The sequence below is a fragment of the Euleptes europaea genome, chromosome 21 (assembly GCF_029931775.1).
Source record: "Euleptes europaea isolate rEulEur1 chromosome 21, rEulEur1.hap1, whole genome shotgun sequence".
Taxonomy (NCBI): Eukaryota; Metazoa; Chordata; class Lepidosauria; order Squamata; family Sphaerodactylidae; genus Euleptes; species Euleptes europaea.
Window position 1 is genome coordinate 6,787,847 of NC_079332.1, and position 20,533 is coordinate 6,808,379.

The following is a 20,533-nucleotide window of genomic DNA, read 5'->3' on the forward strand; positions in this document are numbered from 1 at the left end:
CCCAATCTCTGCAATGACTCCGGAGAGATACGTGGCACTCCTGTGCTCTGATAATCCACTAAAGGTCAGAGAAACGGACGAGTCATGTTTCGACGAGCTGAAGGTCTGTGACTTCAAATCCTGACTTGAGCCTCACGTGCACTCCTCAAGTCCACAAGCACACCGAGGAATTAATGCTGACACTAAATTTACTCAAATTACAAATATATATATTTTAATAAGGTGCACATTCAGGTTAAAATCATAAGGCCTCTAGCATAGGCAAGACTTTCACATTCAATGTATACAAACATGCACACCTGCGATGTGCAATCTTACATTGACCAAAGTAGGATCCAAAAAAGGACAGACGTGTTTCAGCCTAAGAAAAAAGTGACTTGACCTATTACACTGCTTGATGTATACACATCCTTAAGAGCCCGGCATGCAACAGAAGGTGAGACATGGAAGCCACGTTCTAGTATATAAGGAATAAATAAACTTACAGGGAGCTTCATTATACTAGAAGGGCTTTTATACATTTTTTACTGTTTATTATGACACAATTATATTATGAGGATGTGTGCTAGATGACTGACCACTCTATGACTGACCACTGAGGAAGGCCTTCTCAGGCCGAAACGCATTTTGGTCCTTTTTGGATCCTACTTTGGTCAATGTAAGATTGTACATCGCAGGTGTTTAAGTTTGCATATATTGAATGTGAAAATATTGCCTGTTCTAGAGGCGTTATGTTTTTAACTTGAATGTGCACCTTATTAAAATTTACATATTTGTAATTTTAGCTTTTTTCAGCTCAACCTCTTCGGTTTGGAATCAGTACTCTGGTTGGGTTCCATTTGGTTTCCCTCCCCCTTTTGTTGTTGTTTTTACTAAATTTACTCAGCCACAGGAATGTGCAGAATACAGCAATTGTGGAGGGCATGAGTTACTGGGGCAGCCTTCTGCACCTGCCCCATAGAAATGATTGGGAACTGGGCAAGAACAGGGTAGCGGATCGTTGGTGAAATGCCCAGTCCTTTCTATAGGGCTTGTGGACGGATTGGGTCCATTGTCCCCATTTAGAGGCAGCGGCTACACTTCCAAATATTGCAGTCTGAAATAAAACAGGCCCAAAACAAACCAGTTGTGATATCATCTTCCAGCCCATGTTTACCATGTCTAAGCATGTTTCTCCCTCTCCCATAATACTAGAATGTGGGGTCATCTGCTGAAGCTGGAGGGTGAGAGAATCAAAACAGATTTCTTCATACAACGCATAGTTAAATTGTGGAACTCCCTGCCCCAAAATGTGGTGATGGCTGCCAACTGGGAAGGCTTTAAGAGGGGAGTGGACATGTTCATAGAGGAGAGGGGTATTCATGGCTACTAGTCAAAATGGCTACTAGTCATAATGCACACCTATTCTCTCCAGGATCAGAGGAGCTGACCTATCATATTAGGTGCATTGGAGCACAGGCAGGATAAATGCTGCTGCAGTTGTCTTGTTTGTGGGCTTCCTAGAGGCCCCTGGTTGGCCACTGTGTGAACAGACTGCTGGACTTGATGGGCCTTGGTCTGATCAAGCAGGGCTTTTCTTATGTTCTTATGTTCACCACTGGGTTTCCCCCATCCCTTTGAGCTTATTCACTTTTATTCCACTTGATACGAGATGAGGATCAGGTTTTTGATGCCTTATCTCATGCGGGTCAAGATGCTCTTGGACTTGTAATCCCATCATCCTGATTTACAGGACAGCCATATGACAGACTTCTTTAAAAGGTCTATTAAAATTTATCAGCGCTAATTTTTCATCTCCTTCAGTCTGTACCTTTGAACCTGATGTAATAAAGCAAAGCTAGATTTTAAAGAACAGGCACTGCATTTTTTTAATCAATTATATTAATATTTTAAACAATATATGTATTTTTAGTTAAAAATGAAATTGATACCAAACCTGCAGTTGACCGACCACAATTTAGCTTCGAACCATTTCTTGAAGCATGTTATAAATGGATAGATGCCGTGGTGACATCCAGACTAGACTACTGTAATGCAGTGTTCATTGGTCTTCCCTCAATTCTGAAATGCCAGTTGGTGCAGAACGCTGCAGCTCGGCTATTATTGGGAGCTAAACAGAATATGCACATGACTCCCTTTCTACGGTCACTCCTGCCCATCAGTTACCGGGCTCAATTTAAGGTGATGGCTATCACATACAGAGCCCTTCATGTCCGTGGAGTCTCATATCTGCAAGAGCACCACAACAGGTTCATTCATCTGAGTAAGGTCTTCTGCAGGTGCCAACCTGCAAATGGGCAAAATCAACAACTGCCCATACACGTGCCTTCTCCGTTGTGGCCCCTGCCTTATGGAATGGCCTCCCCGAGGAGGTCAGAAAGGCTCCTTATAGGGCTTGGTCTCCAGGCCCCTGATTATCCTCGTTGCTCTCCTCTGCACCCGCTTGATTCTGTCCACATCCTTTTGTAAGTGAGGCCTCCAGAACTTCACACAATACTCCAGGTGTGGCTTGACCAATGCTGCATTCAGGGGAACTATATTTGTGTGTGTGTAAAGTGCCGTCAAGTTACAGCTAGCTGTCTTGTAACAACCTGTAGGCTTTTCAAACCAAGAGACCAACAGAGGTGGTTGGCCATTGCCTGCCTCCTCATCATGACCCTAGTATTCCCTGGAGGTCTCTCATGCAAGTACTAGCAAGGACCAACTCTGCGTGGCTTCTGAGATTTTATGAGATTGCTAGCCTGGGCCATCCAGAGCAGGGCATATATCTATATATCAATATAGATATAGCTTGTTCATCTAAATTATATTTATATTATATTTTTTGTGTTTCTAAGCTGCTTTGAGTCCCACTCCCCAGCAGGGAGAAAACTGGGATAAAATTCAATCAATCAGTAAATATCTTTGGGGTAGATTACCTCCCCCACACCCTGCCCATGGAATTCAGCTGGTTTACCTAGCCATAGAGGCGCATGGTTAAGCCTATAATGTCAAACTTTGTTGAATTTGGTTCTTGTAGTTTATCCGGGCTGTGTGACCGTGGTCTTGGTATTTTCTTTCCTGACGTTTCGCCAGCAGCTGTGGCAGGCATCTTCAGAGGAGTAACACTGAAGGACAGTGTCTCTCAGTGTCAAGTGTGTAGGATTGAGAGACACTGTCCTTCAGTGTTACTCCTCTGAAGATGGCTGCCACAGCTGCTGGCGAAACGTCAGGAAAGAAAATACCAAGACCACGGTCACACAGCCCGGATAACCTACAAGAACCAATGAACTCTGACCGTGAAAGCCTTTGACAATATTTTGTTGAATTTCTCCTGCTCTGTGGGTGAAGTCAGGTTTTCAATGTCAACAAAACTTCCAGGATTCATCCTTTGTATAAGGTGCTCTTCTTGATGTCATTTCCACTTTAGAGCTTGGTAAATAAAGTGCCCGAGACTGACAATTTTATGCTTTTGCCGATCTTTAAATCAAAAACAGCTGAATCGATTTAAGTACTCTTTTGTAAGGGGAAAGAATTGCATCTGGGCTGACAGCCTGTGTACCAAATTTCATCCCAAAGCGATTTCAAATGACTGAGTTATAAACCTCTATAATGAAAACACTGACATAGCCTGAACTACAGCAGAACGCAGAGTGCTGGTGTAACAATGGAGAAACATTGTGTTCCCATTGAAAGTGACTAGTAGCTGATAGCGGTTCCCCACTTTGGAAGCCCTTCCCACCTTTTATAGGACCATTTTTCTTGGGAAGAGAGAACAAGGTGACTCTCGTTTTTCCACTCTGATATTTAATTATCTTTTGCTGGGTTTTTTCCCCTCCTTTGGTAAAATTGATTTTATAAATCTCAAGGGCTTTTTCTATCTTGTATACTTTCCCAAAATCACAGATGCTATTTCCCTGGGTTGCTTTTTTCCCCCACTGCCTTGTTCATTCTACTTGGCTCTCCTGAAAATGACACTCCCTACCAAACTTCTGTGACTTTTAAACTTGATCCCCCCCCCCCCCCCGCATCCCATCCCTGTCAAAGAATTCATGATCAAGACAGATTGAAAATTCCACTCATAAGCCAAGCAGGCCTAGGTGGAATATATAAAGAGGTTCTTGCAGGCATTTACTGCACTCTTGCAAGCCTGTCATGAAAATTTACCAACGCGGGTGCAACGGGCCAAGCAGACTTTTTCAAGGTCGGTTTACTGTATCGTGAGCGCCAATTATTTTGGATTCATGTAAGGTTTCACGCATCTGGTGTTGGAAGAAATGTCTTTATACGTTTTTCTCAGGGAGAAATGTTTTTGGCTTACATGGAACTCTTCATTGATTTTTATAAAGATCTCTATATACAGCTGCAGCTCCTTGGCCTAGGGAAAGAACTGCTCACGTTTTGCATTTTTGTTTCTCTTGCGCTTGAAAAATGTCTGGGATGTTTTGGACCTTGCTTGAGCTGAATATTTATTTTCGTTTGGCACGAACTGGTGTGAAGAGAACTTGAAAACACCGTGGAGCCTAGGATCCAAAAATACCTTTTTGAAAGCACAGAGGATGAATTGAGTCCTGACACGCTACAAATGCCTTAATTCCATCTTAACTGAGTTGTATTTTGACAACCTTACAAATTCTCCGATTTCCAGATCTTTGCCCCTATTTTTATCTTTTAAAAAATGATGATGTGAATTGCTAGAGTTGCCATTCCTCAGGGTCCAGCCTCTGATCCCAATCTTCTGCAGAACATCAGTAATGCCGGAGATCTCCATGCCCCACCTGGGGGCTGGCAATCCTAGACTGGCAGTTGTTTTGCCAAATCTGTTGGACTCCCTGGATATTTTATTATTTCCTTATTTTAAATATTCGTGCGCCACGTTTCCAGTTCGCTCAAAGCCAGCATGGCATAAAAGAGAGTGTCTGGAAGGCTCAGGTTTGAATCCCCACTCTGCCACTTGGAGAAGGGATGGGGTGAAATTGTGCTACATATATAAGTTCCAGTGCCAATCAAACAAAGTTTGCATGACCGAGGTGAGGGGGTAGAGCGAAGACCCACCTCCCGTTTGCCCCCACCGAGGGTCACCATCGACAGCCACTTACCATTCAGGACCAGAGGTTTACACAGTGTGTCAAATACCTCTTTTTCTTAAAAGGTAAATGTCCCCTGTGCAAGCACCAGGTCATTCCTGACCCATGGGGTGACGTCACATCCTGACGTTTACTAGGCAGACTTTGTTCACGGGGTGGTTTGCCAGTGCCTTCCCCAGTCATCTTCCCTTTACCCCCAGCAAGCTGGGTCCTCATTTTACCGGCCTCGGAAGGATGGAAGGCTGAGTCAACTTTGAGCTGGCTACCTGAAACCAACTTCCTTCAGGATCGAACTCAGGCCGTGAGCAGAGCTTGGACTGCAGTACTGCAGCTTACCACTCTGCGCCACGGGGCTCTTTTTCTTAACTGTAGTATAATACTTGGAAGCGTTTTGGAACCATTTGCTTATACCATAACAGCCAATACCATGTTGGCAATCATTAATTCCTCCATATAGATTTGCCCGCCCACCCTGCACTCGGGGCTCTTTGCAGACCTTTCTGTCCCCTTTAAGGACTGCTTCCTCTCCCTCTCCTTGAAAATGGCCCATGGAAAGGAAAGGCCTCGCTCTGAACCAGCCACTGCCTTTCTTGCGGCTGTGCTTTGCTGAGCCGGCTGCTGGCCACTTACAAGGGATAATTGATACAAAGCACCGCATCGCTAAGGGCTGCTTAGCCAGCAAGGATGATAGCTGGAGCCATTTAATCCTTCTTCTTTTGTTCCATTTCAGATCTTTCTCACTGAAGAGCAATTCCCCATAACCCTTAAACTCTGGTAATCGATACGTTTGAGTGCAGAATGCAATATCTAATGCAGGTTCCAGGTGTTCGAGCAAAATTCTGAAAACAGGACCTTGCCCCTTTAAAAAAAAAAACACCCTAAGTTTCTAGTCCTCATTACTGGAAAGGTGTGAGTATTTTCTGCTGGAAGACCAGCATGGTGAAGTGGTTAGAGTTTTGGACTAGGATCTGGGAGATCCCGGTTTGAATCCACACTCTGCCGTGGAAGCTCACAGGGTAACCTTGGGCCAGTCACTTGCTCTTAGCCTAAACTACCTCACAGAGTTGTCGTGAAGGTTAAAATGGAGGAGGGGAGAAGGATTACAGAAGCTGCTTTGGGTTCCCACTGGGAAGAAAAGCAGGGTATAAATCAAAACAAAAGACAAAGCATGGTACCTGAGCATTATTGAACTTTCTCCTCCCTCTATGTACTTCCATCCGTCCATATGTGTATAATAGTTGCCTAGAAAATAGCTTGACTGCAAAATTTCACAAAACTAAACTTTCTTGTGAGTTTGAGAGCCAATGTGGGATAATGGTTAGAGTGGCTGACTAGAACTAGAGAGACTCCAATACAAAACTTCAAGTTGTTCTTTGTATGGATTAGGGATTGGGCCAAACAGTTCTCCTTCACAGAGTTATTTTGTGGGGGTGGGGGTGGAATGGAAGAGCCAAAGGACCTTGAGCTTCTCAGAGGAAGAGTGAGATAAAAATATGATGGAGTTCATATCTGCAGCTCACCATTTTCCCACAAAGATCCAAATAATCCCAGACATGTGGAATTATACATCCGGTGTGTTACATGCAGATTAAACTATTTACATCCTTTTTGTGGGTCCCTTTCACATCCAACGTGCGGCCAAATAAATAAAACGATGCAGAGTGTTAATGAAATTTTCACCTACCGCTAGAGGGGAAGCAGCAAGGCCCCACTCGATTACCCGTCATTTGTACCCGGAGAAAATTAATCTTTCGCTTATTGGACAACCTTGATCGTAGCATGGTTTTGTGTGGATCACTGGTGGTCCTGACCTTCTTTGCATTAAGACCTCCAGTCAATCCAGATATCCCAACAGGTTCTGTAGTATCGGTGCTAAAAACAAGAGTTTAATCTCATTTTCTTTAAAGTTCTGAAGGCATGTGGCCTCTTTGCTGTCATTTAGGATGCTGTGTCTTTCCCTGTATCAGTTGGGGAGTCGTTCTTCCTGGTCATTTGCCACTGGTTTGTAGCTGGAATCGACCTCTAATGCGAGTTCGCTGTTGTTCAGGATTACATTGCTGCTGGAAAATCCAACAGTACTTCTTTGCTGTTTCCCTGGGGCTGTTTGAACGAGTTAACGGCCCTCCTGGGCAGAAAGAGTTGGGTAGAGCTTCCTCTGGCAAGGCAGAAGAATCCTCAGTCCTCCCATATTCACTTCAAGGGACTATTGGGTAACTGCTATCTTTCATCTTCACCTGGAGACCGAGCCGATAAAAAGAGCAGTTTACCCACCACAGAGCCGGCCGTGCAAACAGTACAGTTCTGCAGTGCAGAATTTACTGCCGAGTAAACTGCTATTTGAAAAGGCCTGTGCGAATACACTGTAATTATGAGGCACACGCAAGGTTGACGCGGCGTCTTCTCTTACCCACAGGTTGGCGTTACAGGAGAGGAAGAGGAATGGGTGACTCTGTATGAGGCGGAGAAGGAGTCGGATGCTCAGACGCTGGAGATCCCAAACCTCACACCTTATACATATTACAGGTGAGAACAGCTGGTAATTAGCCACTGCGCCTGACGAGCCAGTCCACGGCAGCGAGGGGCAGCTTTCAAACTCGCGAGCAGCTGGCGGGTGGTGGAAAAGGGGGAGGGCGATTCACTCCTCGGCAGCAGTTGCACTTAAACGCCCACCCCACCCCCTTCCCCGGCGCGTGATGTATTTTAATTGTCGCCTTTGCATAGAAAAATAATTAATCAATCTGGAACTGGGGAACAAGGAGTAAAGTGCATTGCTAAATAGCGCTGGGGGAGAAACTTCACACATCCTGATGCCGAGAGTTTGTCTCGACGAAAAGTTGTGCACTGGTTTAATTAAAATTGATCTGACTTCATTTGTGGGGAAGCGGCATTGAAATTGGAAGCACCCTTCTATGACAGTGGCTTCCTTCTGTAACCCGAGTCATTTTAACACACACCCCTCTCTGTCTCCTTTTCTTTATACCTGGCTAAGCTCAATGATGTTATAGAATTAATTCAGTCTGTCATGGACTTCACCCACCTGTCATTTTTCCAGCTTCAAAATACTGCCTTCCCTTCAACAGATTTTGGGTAGTTCTACCTACTTAACCCCTTTCAGCCTTCTCAAGGTAGATATTTGAGAGGCACAGTTTGAGAGGAGCATTTTTCTGATGGCGTCAAGCCCTGAAATGTAGAATGCTGTAAATGTAGAATGCTGTAAATCCAAATTCCTTGCCAACCTGATGCCATTAGTGGAAAAATCCTTGAGTTATTCTAGAAAAGGGGAGAACAGAGGCCTATACGTAGGTTTGGTGGTGCATGAGGAATATTCTGCTTGCTTCGTAAGAGGCCAACCGCTTGCTTCGTTGGAAGTCCAGGGTTGGCATGCAGAGGCTAGTAATGGCAAACCACCTCTGTGTACAACTCTTGCCTTGAAAACCCTACAGGGTTGTCATTTAACAGCTCACTTTTCACCCTGACATGGATGGGCCAGGCTAGCCCGATCTCATCAGATCTCAGAAGCTAAGCATGGTGCCAGCACGGTGTAGTGGTTAAGAGTGGTGGTTTGGAGTGGTGGAGTCTGATCTGGAGAACTGGGTTTCTCCACATGTGTGGCGGAGGCTAATCTGGTGAACTGGATTTGTTTCCCCACTCCTACACACAAAGCCAGCTGGGTGACCTTGGGCAAGTTACAGCTCTGTTAGAGCTCTCTCAGCCCCACCTACCTTACAGGGTGTCTGCTGTGGGGAGGAGAAGGGAAGGTGATTGTAAGCCAGTTTGAGTCTCCCTTAAGTGGTAGAGAAAGTCGGCATATAAAAACCAACTCTTCTTCTTCTTGTAAGCAGGAACAGCCCTGGTTAATACTTGGATGGGAGACCACCAAGGAAGCCCAGGATTGCTATGCAGAGGCAGGCAATGCCAAACCACCTCTGTTTGTCTCTTGCCTTGAAAACCCTACGGTGTCACCCCACGTCAGCTGTGACTAGACGGCCCTTTCCACCACCACTAACTAAACAAAGTCATAGAATCATCACAGACTTTCTCGATAAAATGCCCTCTTCGTCCTCAGCTTAACGTTGTCTCTCTCAAAGAGACGTTTTAAGCAAGCCGACTCTAGAATAAGATGTCTGGGAAAGGGGGCAAAAGGGCTGTTGTGCTGCTATTTTAGGAAGTACGTGGCTTGCTTTGTCTCCACGGATGACGGAACAGAGTTGCCTATAAGCAGTCAGAAAGAAACCCTTTAAGTCGAGGAGGTTCAGCGACAATTGCTTTGTGAGCCAAGCGGCATTTTCAGACAACAGGCGAGGCGCACATTCAACTAGATTCCATTACATACTTAAACTTCCCCAGAAAGGTGGGCTCGTGTTAAGTGTGCAAAGGGGCAGCAACAACATAGGCACGCCAAAGAGGAGGAAAAGAGGCAGAGAAGAAAGGCGTGCGAACTCAGAAGGCTTGAAGGATAATTGGATGAAAGCAAATCAGAACCTGACGAACGGGTAGGCCTGCAGCTTGAAAGAAGGCACATCGGTAGATTCACTAGGCCAGGAGGTTCATGGGTATCCCCATTCTGAAGGACCACCTCCTCCCACACAGTCCGACCTGCCAGTCTTCTGCTCAGGTTCTGTTGTCTGGGGCGGGAACACAGCGTAGAGGAAAATCCCAGAACAATAAAGGAACAGAACCCGGGGAATCGGCTCATGCCTAGGCCAGAGCCTTTGCTTTGAGTCAGTTTAATTCCACAGTGCTAGACCCCGCCTGTCCACCTGGAACTGTCCACCTTAGGCAGATGATGAGAGGGAGGGCATCTTGGCCATCTTCTGGTCACTAGGGGTGTGTGGGGGGAGGTAGTTGTGAATTTCCTGCATTGTGCAGGGGGTTGGACTTGATGACCCTGGTGGTCCCAACTCTTTGATTCTATTATTCTAACTCAGAAAGGACTTGCCACCCTGTTGGGTTTCCAAGAGTTGGTAATTAAAGGATAGTGCCAAAATATGGTGGCAGTTTGTTGTTGTGTTTACTGAGCTCTGTGATTTTTTTGGATAAATGGAAGGGTACTGGTTTGGGGACAAGAATTGCGTAAAGGATTAGAAATGGGTGGGATATGAGCTGTATTAGTGTATTAGCTTGGGTTGGGGAGAAAGGACCAAGAGAGCCCGGGAAGACGGAAGAAGCATTTTAGCTGACTTTTATTTAATTTTAATCACTCGACATATTATTAAGTTCTTGTTTATGGATTTCTTGGCTTTGTAACCTGCCCTCAGCTTTTCGATTAAGGCAGAGTTTTTTAAAAGAAAATCTAAACCCTAATAATAGATCACTTACCAGCAGTTTTCGATGTTCGCTATATTTAGAAAGTTTTGTAACCTTTTGAGTCTGCCTGGAGATATTCTGGGGGGCGATTCTTGCTGTATTGATCAGCAGGGGACTTGTTTCTGGCAGCCCTGTTCCACAGAAATTAAAGATGCGAAACTTTCTTTTGTGCATCTCCATCCCATTAAAGGTTTCACTTGCTTAATTGCAGTTTCAATTCAGAAGGCTGCTGAGTCGGGCCTGCCAGGGATGGGTGGAAACCCTGGCAACTGTACTGGACCCATCTCTCAATGAGACATTCACTGTCAGGTGGACTGCCAAGTTGAAGACGATCCCCCACTGAGCTCCGGCCAGTTCTGCCTCTGGAAGTTGCTTTCCAAACTGAACTTGGTCCCATCATGCTGGCTCTGCGTTTGGCCCTTGGGGAGCATCTCCCACCTGCACGCTGGGGCTTTTCATCTCCACCATCGTGCCGAGACTCAGCGTGACAATCTTAACACAATGAAATGGGGGGGGGGGTATAAAGCACGTCTTTTTGTCAAATGTGATTCTTTTCTTCCATGCACTGTCAGTGTTTGGGAAATTAATGGAGTTGTTTTTGCTTAATTTGTTTTCCTTTAATGCACTTCCTGAACGAGATGGGGGGGAAGATAGACTAATGGCATTACAGAAGCTTTCTCAACCTTTCTCTAGTGCCAGTCTTTAAACGCCAGAAATCCAGCATTTCCTAGGGGTGTCAACTAGCCAACATGCCTGCGGAAGAAATAATCTTCCGCAGAAAGCCTCCCCCTTCCCATTGTTGATGACAGGTGGCTGTGCCTTGATCCCCACAAGATGTTTTGTCTTGTCTTCAAATGGGAAGAATCTTTCTTCGGGAATGGTGCAATTCGTCGGAGCCTTTGGCCACAGAAGGGGAGGTACTGGAGGAAATGGGATCAGTTTTAATCCTCGTATTTTCAGGACCGCCTCTCCTCATATACCCCCCCAAAGGACATTACGATCATCCAATGAGTATTTACCGGTGGTCCCTGGCCCGAAGAGCGTGCGGCTGTCCTCGACAAGAGCCAGGGCTTTTTCGGCCCTGGCTCTTGCCTGGTGGAATCCTCTACCTAGTAACATCAGGGCCCTGCGGGATCTGAAACTGAGGACAGCCGCTTATATTAGCTTATATCATCTTATATCACCTTTACTGGCCTCCCCCCACTTCCCTTAGTTGAATGGGAATAATATAAATTGAAGAGTTGCCACCTGTATGGTGCCTACAGCTTATTTAGAATTTGTGCGCCATTGTGTTAGGATTTTAGAGTTTTATTGTCTGGTTTTTATTAAGACTGTGTACATTGTTGTGTTTTAATGATGTTACCTGCCCTGAGCAAGCTTGCTGGGGAGGGCAGGTTATAAGTCTAATAAATAAATTAATATTTGTATTTGTAAATCTACTGTCCTCCCACCACCAGAGAAGCAGTTTGTTTAGGTGTTTAGGGGAAGGCTCAGCAATGATGGAACACAGAGAAATCCCGAGCAATGAAGCTTTGCTGCAGGTGGGGTTAGGATTATGTGCTTTCCACCCACTAAGGATAATTGCTCAAGGGTGGCTTCTGTCGATCAGGCGTGGCACCTAAAATTATTATCCACTTTAGCTAAAGTAGCAACTGTGTTTTTTCTTTACTGTTGCTCTTTGCCTTATAAATGATCTGCTAATTCTGATTACTGCTTAAGAGAGATCTGAATCGTGCCTACTGTGTATGTTTTTAAAAGGAAGTCACTTTTTTTTTTTTTGCTTTTCCACTTCTATCCACTTTTAGAATGCAACTTGTGATCTGGCTTGCACCCAGCCACCATCTGTTCTAATTAAGTCTGGATGCCATTTTAAGATCTTAATAAGCCCAATTTTTTAGGCTGTTCCATCATACCCCGAAGTAAAAAATTTTCCCCCCCTCCTCTGGGTTTTTATTCTGAACGACCAACCTGATGAAGAATTCAGGAGAGCTCAAAAGCTTGCTGGCTACTTTCTGATATTTTGCTTGATCCTAATAAAAAGGCATTAGTCTGCTGTTCTTTTCTTTTGGATCATTAACTGAGAGAAGAGCGTACCTAATGGAATTTAAATGTGTAATTAGCTTTCTCTGTCTTGAACCTTCTATGTTAGCGTCATTGGCAAAGAGTAGGGCTACCACCTTTAAGTAGTTATACTTAAAGTGCAATACTGTGCAGTTATTCCAATCGAAGCCCACTGAACAAGTGAGGCAGAGTCAGGCCATAGGTCTCTCAGGGTCAGTACTGTCTACTATGACTGGCAGCAGCCCCTCTTCAGGGTCTTGGGTTGAGGTCTTTCACATCACCCAGTACCAGATCCTTTTAACTGGAGATGCCAGGGATTGAACCAGGACACTTCAGCATGCAAAGCAAATACTCTACAAATGAGCCACGGTCACCCGCCAGTATTAGACTGGAGTAACACTGCGTATGATTGCATTTTTAGTTGATGGATCAATTTAAGCTTTAGCTGATGGAAGCAGGTTTAATTGGCAAGGGCAAATCTTTTATCGAGAAGGTTATGAGATTTCAGCACATGCATGCTTATTTCCAAAGGTGATTTTGGTTCTAATGTGTGGCTGTAAAAGGGAATGTAAAGTACCGTCAACTGCCTTGGCTTCTAAAATAGCTTTCATTAAAGTGTTAACAAACACTTCCTTCAGCAACTCGAAAAGGTATCTGCTTTGTAGTTTTGGTGATCTGCAAATGTATTTAGCTTGGAATTAATTACCTGATTTGTCAGTGAAAAGAACAAATGATTAACCAATTGCAAGTCATTTAATAGCAGGTCATCCTAGCCAAAACATTTCTGTCTGTCCCCCTCCCCAACTGTACTTTTTAAGCATTAATCAGTTACTTTTAAACAACTCTTTCTATGGATGCCATTTGCATCTCCCGATATTTGGCTGATTAACTTTATGGCTATATCTTTTAGGAGATGGAATGACTAGAGTTTTGTTTATACGCAGGCTGTTACTTTTTTGAGCATTGCGGGTCAACCGAATGAGGCAAGTGACATAGAGATGATCCAGGGGAGAAGAGGTAGGGGATGGAGGAACCCTCATCCTGAACTTTTTGGAGGGAAGCAGGGATAGAAATTTAATATTAAATGAAAGAAATGCCAGCTCTTGCTTATCGTCGGTTTGTATTTTTGAGGGTGACCAAGGAGTCCCAGGCTTTGGTGTTCAATACCCTGTCACTTCTGAACCCTCCTGCATGGTGTGTTTGTGCCCTTCTTCAGGTTCAGAATGAGGCAGGTGAACATTGTCGGGCAGAGCCCACTCAGTCAGCCATCTCGCATCATCCAGACCCTCCAGGCGCCGCCAGATGTTGCGCCAGGGAGCGTGACCGTTCGCACGGCCAGTGAGACCAGCTTGTGGGTCCGCTGGGTGGTAAGTGTGTATGTGTGTGTGTGTGTGTGTCTTTACAAAAATTATACCCCACCTTGCTGTCCTCATGAGGGCCACCAAGGCAGAGAAAAGCTTTCAAACGTGCATAATAAAAAAACAGGTCTTTAAAAATGATTGAAACCAAACAAAAATGTATCATTAAAACAATTAAAACCAAAAACAGATATAGAAAAACATAAAAACCACAAGTAAAGCAAAGGCCGGGAAGGAGGGATCACAACGGGAATGCCAAATGGAATGAGACAACCTTCACCTGCTAGCAGAAGATAGCAACAGAAGGGGACTGTTTGGTGCCACAACCAAAAAGGCCCTTTCCCAGGTTGCCACCTGCCTGATCACAGAAGGTGGGGACACCCAAAGCAAGTCCTAGGTCATGTAGGCTTTAAAGGTCAGGACCAGCACCTTGAATTGTGCCCGGAATCAAATTGGCAGCCTGTGTACATGGGCCAAGACTGAAGTGTTATGGTCCCTATGACCCACTCCAGTCAACATCTGGGCTCCAGCATTCTGCACCAGTTGAAGTTTCTAAACACTTCTCAAGGGCAGCCCCAAGGAGAGTGCATTGCAGTAATCTAGCCCAGATGTAACCAGGGCATGCACCACAAGGGCCAGATCTTTTTTGCCCAGGAAAGGCTGCAGCTGGCTCACCAGCTGAGGCTGGTAAAGCGCACTCCTGCCCAACACAGCCACCTGCTTATCCAGCACTAAGCCAGGGTACAAGAGCACCCCAGAACTGATGGCAACTGGGTTGTACTGAAGAAAGAAATGACCTGTAAACTCTACTTTTCCTGTAAGCAGGGTCCCAAAATTCACAGATTAACTTTCCCCCCAGTTCATTTGCAGCAAAAGTTATTTCCTTTCCCCCAAATAAATATATTACCATATCTTGCTATTTCTGTTCTGTGCTTTGGCACGCCTTGAGTATCAACTACAACTCCACATTTCTGGCTGTATCGTCGCTAATGAACTAAACAATAAAAGCATAGCAAGAAATTATAAATGTGATATAATTAGAATATAACAGATGCTGCTGCTTGTTTGTTTATGGTGATAGAATACTCAAGAAATACCGTGAAATTCAGTAGCTCCTTGGAGCAGCTCTTGATTTAAGTTAGTAAAACTGCAAAGCGAGAATTTCTCTTCCCGTAGAAAAACAGTGCTGGTGTGGAGGTTACAGCTCTGTGATAGATTAGAGCGCTAAGTGATTAACTCTGGAACCTGGTGATAAATTGCTGGACCATTGATAAATGAATTTATCATGTGCCCTTGACTGCTGTACCCACCCCTGAACCTATCTGACTGGAAAACATCCCTGTTTTCCAATTTCTAGTGTTCCCTTGCTTTAAACTGTTTTCCTAAGGAGGTTTCATCCTCCTTCGCTCCACATTCCCAGCTGGAAAATTCCTGCAGACTTTGGGGTGGAGCCTGGGAAGGGCAGGGTTTGAGGAATGGAGGGACCTCAGCAGGGTACAATAGTATAGAGTTTACCCTCCAAAACAACCCTTTTCTCCAGTGGAACTGATCTCTGTTCTGGAGATTAGTTGTACTTCTGGGAGATATCCAGACCCCACTTGAAGGTTTACAACCCTATGCAATATACATTTCCCAAACTGTCAGGACGCCTGGGAATGTTCCAAGTCTTTGGAACCATTTCCGCAGCAATTGGGGGTTAATTTCTCCTCTTGTTGTTTTGTTCGTTATCTGCCCATGAAGAGCTGCCTTTCAAAGAGAGAAACAGGCCACAAATCCCACCAGCTGCAATCCCAGCCCTTTGGTTGCACCTAAAGTAGCTCTCTGGATTCTAGTCAAAGAGTTGGGAATGTTATTCTAAGTGGGTAAGATGGATCAATGGGAAGAGCGCCAGTGAGGCAGACACAGATGAAAGGCCCGGAATTGCATGACATTGCAGTTAACAGCATGAATTTCATCGCTGCCCGAGTGAGGTCAAGAATAATCCACCAAGAATAATGAGCTTTGGAGAATCTGTGCCTGTGAATTAAGGCCTTGTTTACTGGCCTTGGAGCTCTGCCAGAGATTATTTTGCATTTTCTGTGCAGAAGGGCCAGTCTATCTGTAAAATAGCTGTTGGGTCACAGAGGGGCATTGGGCATTGTGGGCTTAATGTAGAGAACGTCCCACCCCATGCTCCCGTTATGCTCCTTCTGCTGGATGGACAACACGGTGCTGGTATTTCAGAACCTCTCTACCACAGTTGCAGTTGCTTGGCCCCTGCAGCGTTATCAAAGCCAGGTCCTCCACTCCCAGCCAACTCCAAAAGCTCAAGTCTTCCAACAATTTGGTATAAGCCTGCACAACCCCTGCTTTCGAGCATCACAGAATGGCTCCTCTCTCACCCGCTGCAAACGCACTGCTCTTCTTCTTGTGCTCCCAGCCTCTCCCCGATACTCAGTATAACGGGAATCCCGAGTCGGTGGGTTACAGGATCAAATACTGGCATGCGGACGCGGCGTCTCCCTCACTCGTGAAGGTCATCGGCGATAGGCTGGAGAGGGAGCACACGATCGAGGACCTGCAGGAGTGGACGGAATATGAGCTGCAGATCCAGGCGTTCAACGCCATCGGGGCAGGGCCCTGGAGCGAGGTGGTCCGAGGCTGCACTCGGGAGTCGGGTAAGTCTGCAATCCCAGTTGCAGTTGACTCATTTTCTGTAGCTTCCGAGTGCCTACAAATGCAATGAACGCTTTAATGTTGAGGGCGGCTTCACATAAGCAAATTACATGTATTAGATACATATCTGACATTCTGTAAAACCAAGTGTCGCATGCAAAAAGCCCTGATAACTTTTTTTAAAAATAAAAACAAGCGGAAGAAGGGCCAGGGGCAGTGGTGCGTTCTTAACCCTGGCCAGCCATTTTTCTTTTCACTGTTATTGCCCCACCGCCGTGGACTTCCCCATCCATATTTACCCTCTTCCATAATGTTTCCTTGGAGGTAATTCCTGTTGACCCCCATGAGATGGAGTCATGCACAGAATGACGACTCCTATAGCCGGTATCCTCCTCTAGGGGTGAATAATTCTGGTTCATCTCTTTATCGGGTGTGATCGAATTAATAGGGGTTTGATGAAAAGGCATGCCTCGAGTCTCACAGGAGCCTTTAATAATGGAATTAATTAGTTTCTCCTAGCATGTAAGCAACCCTTTCTAAGTTTGCTCTAGGAACGGCCAGTTTAAGCACATAGTTCTCCGCTGATTGATTATCACAGTCTTTCCATCCACGCTTCCAAAGGTGTCTGCTCTTTTGCCCCGTGCAAACTGTGCCGGTCAGTAACTCTTCCCAGTGTGCATGCAGCCTGTAAATGTGTCTCGCTTAGCTGGGACCAGCCTTTGCGAGTAGACAAACCTCAGGCAGGCTTGGGGACTTGTGTGAGGTCAGCAGAAAAGCAGCCATAGCGAGGCAAAGAATAAGAAATGGTAGCTCATTAGCATCTGCAGAAGGTAGTTATTAAGCTGTTATCTAGATAACTTCAAACAAGGCTTCTTCCTCGGTTCCAGGCTGCATGCATTCGATGTAATTTACCTTCAGACCGGGGGTGAATAATTGAGCGGAGTGACCTTTCTTGAATTAAGTATTCAATAGTGAAAGTAAATCACCTTCGTAGCTAACCTGCACAATGAGCAGGGATTGTATTTGCAATTTGTCTCCATAATCATAGAGGGGCCGGCCACTGAGTCTGAGTTCCATTTATCACTTTAAACGGGATTTCGGGCCTCTTTTTTCCGTTATAAACAGCACGCGGTGTCCTCAGATTTGCATATTTTCATTACCGCTGGAGAAAGGGATCAATTAAAACCGCAGAAGCCGCAACAGATTCTTACTTGTGAGCAGAGAGTGAAAAAATCGTTTGGGGATAGTGAGGATGCGCTCACGGCCCGCTTTGCAGCATTTGATGCTCTTGGCGAACCCATTTGGGAGTCTTAGCATCCCTGTTGGAATTGGGACAAACTGTTGAAACTTTCACCGCCTGATTAATGAGTAACCCAGTCCCAAAACCCCCCACTAAAACCCTTGAACAAATGCAATTTAGTTGCGCTGAGATGATCGGGGACCAACCGTTGAATTCTAATTATGTTTACTCAGAAGTATGCATTATCTATTATTACATTTTTATCCTGCCCTTCCTTAGAGGAACTTGGGGGCCACACATGGTTCTCTCTCCTCTCCCGCCTCCCTCCATGTAACCCTCAAAGTAACCACGTGGAGTAAATTAGGCTGAGACGAAACGATTGGCCCAGGGCTTGAAGTCCCGCTCCACCATGAAGACCATAGAGATCTTCGTGGCTGAATGGGGATTCGACCTTGTGTCTCCCCGGTCCTATCTTAACCGTCCCACCGTATTCACAGGGAATCTGAGGATTATTGGGAATGGGATTGAAAAATGAAGGCCAGTATTATATCGCCCCTGTACAGACCGATGGAGCCGCTTCATTTGGAATACTGTGTGCAGTTCTGGTCAACGTATCTCAAAAAGGACATTGCAGAGCCAGGAAAAGGACAGGGCAGCCAAGATGATTAGGAGGTTGGGGCAGCTTCCCTATGAGGGCAGGCTGCAGAGTCTGGTCAGAATCTTTCTCCCTGCTGTACTAGTTTTCTGCTTTTCAGGAGGATATTTAAGGCAAACCAGCCTGGGAAACTGGACCCCCGCCTTCTGCCATCTGCAACAGCACAGTCCCTTTTAGCCCCCTAAACTTCCCCCACCTCGTTCTGTAATCCAGAGCTTAATCTTGCCCTGTACAATAACAGCAGCATTTACAGAACATCTTCCTCTGTACATGTTGGGAAAGTGCTGGAATATGGCAGAGCGAACCGGAGTGTGGCTGTATTAGCACAACCGTGGAACTGCTGCTCCTTTGGTTTTTAATCCCGCTCTTGTCCACATATTAATTCATATCAGCCGTGCCGGGCTGCTGGCCTTCCATATATAAATATATGTTTTGGGCTTCCATGGGTCTCCTGAACGTGAGTGCCCATAGCCCCCGCTGTTGATAAAATCAACTATTTCATAATCATGACCATGTCTGGCCGCGAGGGTCAAGCGTCTCCCAAGGCCAGCATACGGGAAGCAGCTTAGGTGCTCTGCAGGAGTGTTGCCGGCTTGCCGTAACGGGGTCAGGCAATAAATGGGCAGGAGTGCAGGGAAAGGCTTGATGCCGGGCCAAATCACTCCGTCTCCAGGTTTATTTGTTTATTTATTTATGGCCTTGCTCTCCCGTGGGCTTTCAACCGGAAAATGCACCAGGCAGCTTGCAGAGGTTAAGCTGGTATCAGCAGCAAGGAATGAAAGCCAACAGCAATGTGGAATGAACATCAGAAGGCAGCAGTTTGACATAACCTTTATACGAGGAGGCCAGACATGAGGGACAGTAAATAGTAAGGATGCTTGAACACCTGTTGGTTTGGCTTGTGCCCTGCCTGCTAGTCGCAAGCAGGTAGGAGGCCTCTGGCTAGCTGCCTTAATTGCTTGCCACTGCTGCATCCCTACGTCACTTCCACGAAAAACCCAGAAGTGGCATAGGGTAGTTCTAGGAACTGCCGGAAACTCTATGGTTTTGCCATAAAGTTTCTGGCAATTCCCAGAGCGATCTGACATCACTTCCAGGTTGGTCTGCATGTAGCAGTACAGCCAACGACATCCCCCATGTCCCCACCCCCAAACCCTCTCCCGAACCATGCGCCTGTTCCCAGCAATGGGGGGAAGGGCTTGGTTTTAAGATGCTTTTAACTTTTATATAATGGTAATTCCAGATTGGTAGCCTCGTTGGTCTAACATCCAAATAAAACAGGGGCCCCGTGGCTTACGCTGGCAATGAGTGGTTAAGGCACCTCTGGACTTCTGTGTCATTATATTAACTTTTACCGACCAGGACAATTTAATGGTGCCGCCGGCGGTACCATCCAGGCCTTCAGCAAATTTCTGCAAAACATCGTCTCTCTTCCCTCCCCCCCTTCACTTCCACACTGCAACGTTGTCCCGGTTAATGAAAAAGGCACTCACTTGCGGAAACAGAAATACCCGCGGTGGGCTTCATCTTTCAAAGCAATTGGGTGATGAAGACAGTCCAATGGCATTAGAGCTGCCAGCGGAACACAGTTAGCGGGATGGACGGCGAACCTGGGTGGCTTTTCACAACCTAGGATTGTGTTTGGAGCAGAGAGATCAGGATGGAGATGTCTGTTTTTCCCTGTGAGGTGACCTGCAAGTAAAGGTTGGGGTGATAAAGACGTTTCAAAGCCCGCCTGATGTTTGGGGATGGGGCAGTGCCCCATATTTTCCTCCTCCTCCTCCTTCCTATCTCTGGGCAGAAATTAAGCTTGCTTATTTTCCTGTTTTTTCATGGCCGCTCTCATCCGCTTTGGGAGTTCTGTGGGTATCCTACTTGTCTTGTCTGTTCTGGTTTCCCTCGGGAGGCTGCTTTCCAACTTCTCACTGACCTCAAAGGCCATCCCAGCCTACAACTGTGTATGAACCATCCCTTCTCTTACGAACTTTCAGGCACTCTTAGTATTTTCGCTTCTGGTTTCCACATTTGGAGAATGACAGAAGTTGCCCTTTTTTTCCTCAGACCAACTTATGCTGCAGTCCTGGTCTGAATCAAGCCCCCATGTACCTCATTTTTATAGACGAGATACAGGGAGCTTCGTTCACACAACTCCAAACCCCTCATCTCCTTGAGCCTTTCATTTGAAAGTCAG

The 20,533-nt window shown here is 45.7% G+C and overlaps 1 protein-coding gene across 1 annotated transcript in view; it reads left to right on the forward strand.

The window, feature by feature from the left end:
• The window catches only part of SDK1 (sidekick cell adhesion molecule 1), a 474,538-nt gene that overhangs the window by 353,808 nt on the left and 100,197 nt on the right, over positions 1 to 20,533 (forward strand). Inside the window, exons 23-25 of the mRNA XM_056866585.1 lie at positions 7,480 to 7,589; positions 13,651 to 13,801; positions 16,212 to 16,449. Of these exons, the coding sequence (XP_056722563.1) occupies positions 7,480 to 7,589; positions 13,651 to 13,801; positions 16,212 to 16,449 (499 nt within the window). The remainder of the gene's footprint in view (positions 1 to 7,479; positions 7,590 to 13,650; positions 13,802 to 16,211; positions 16,450 to 20,533) is intronic.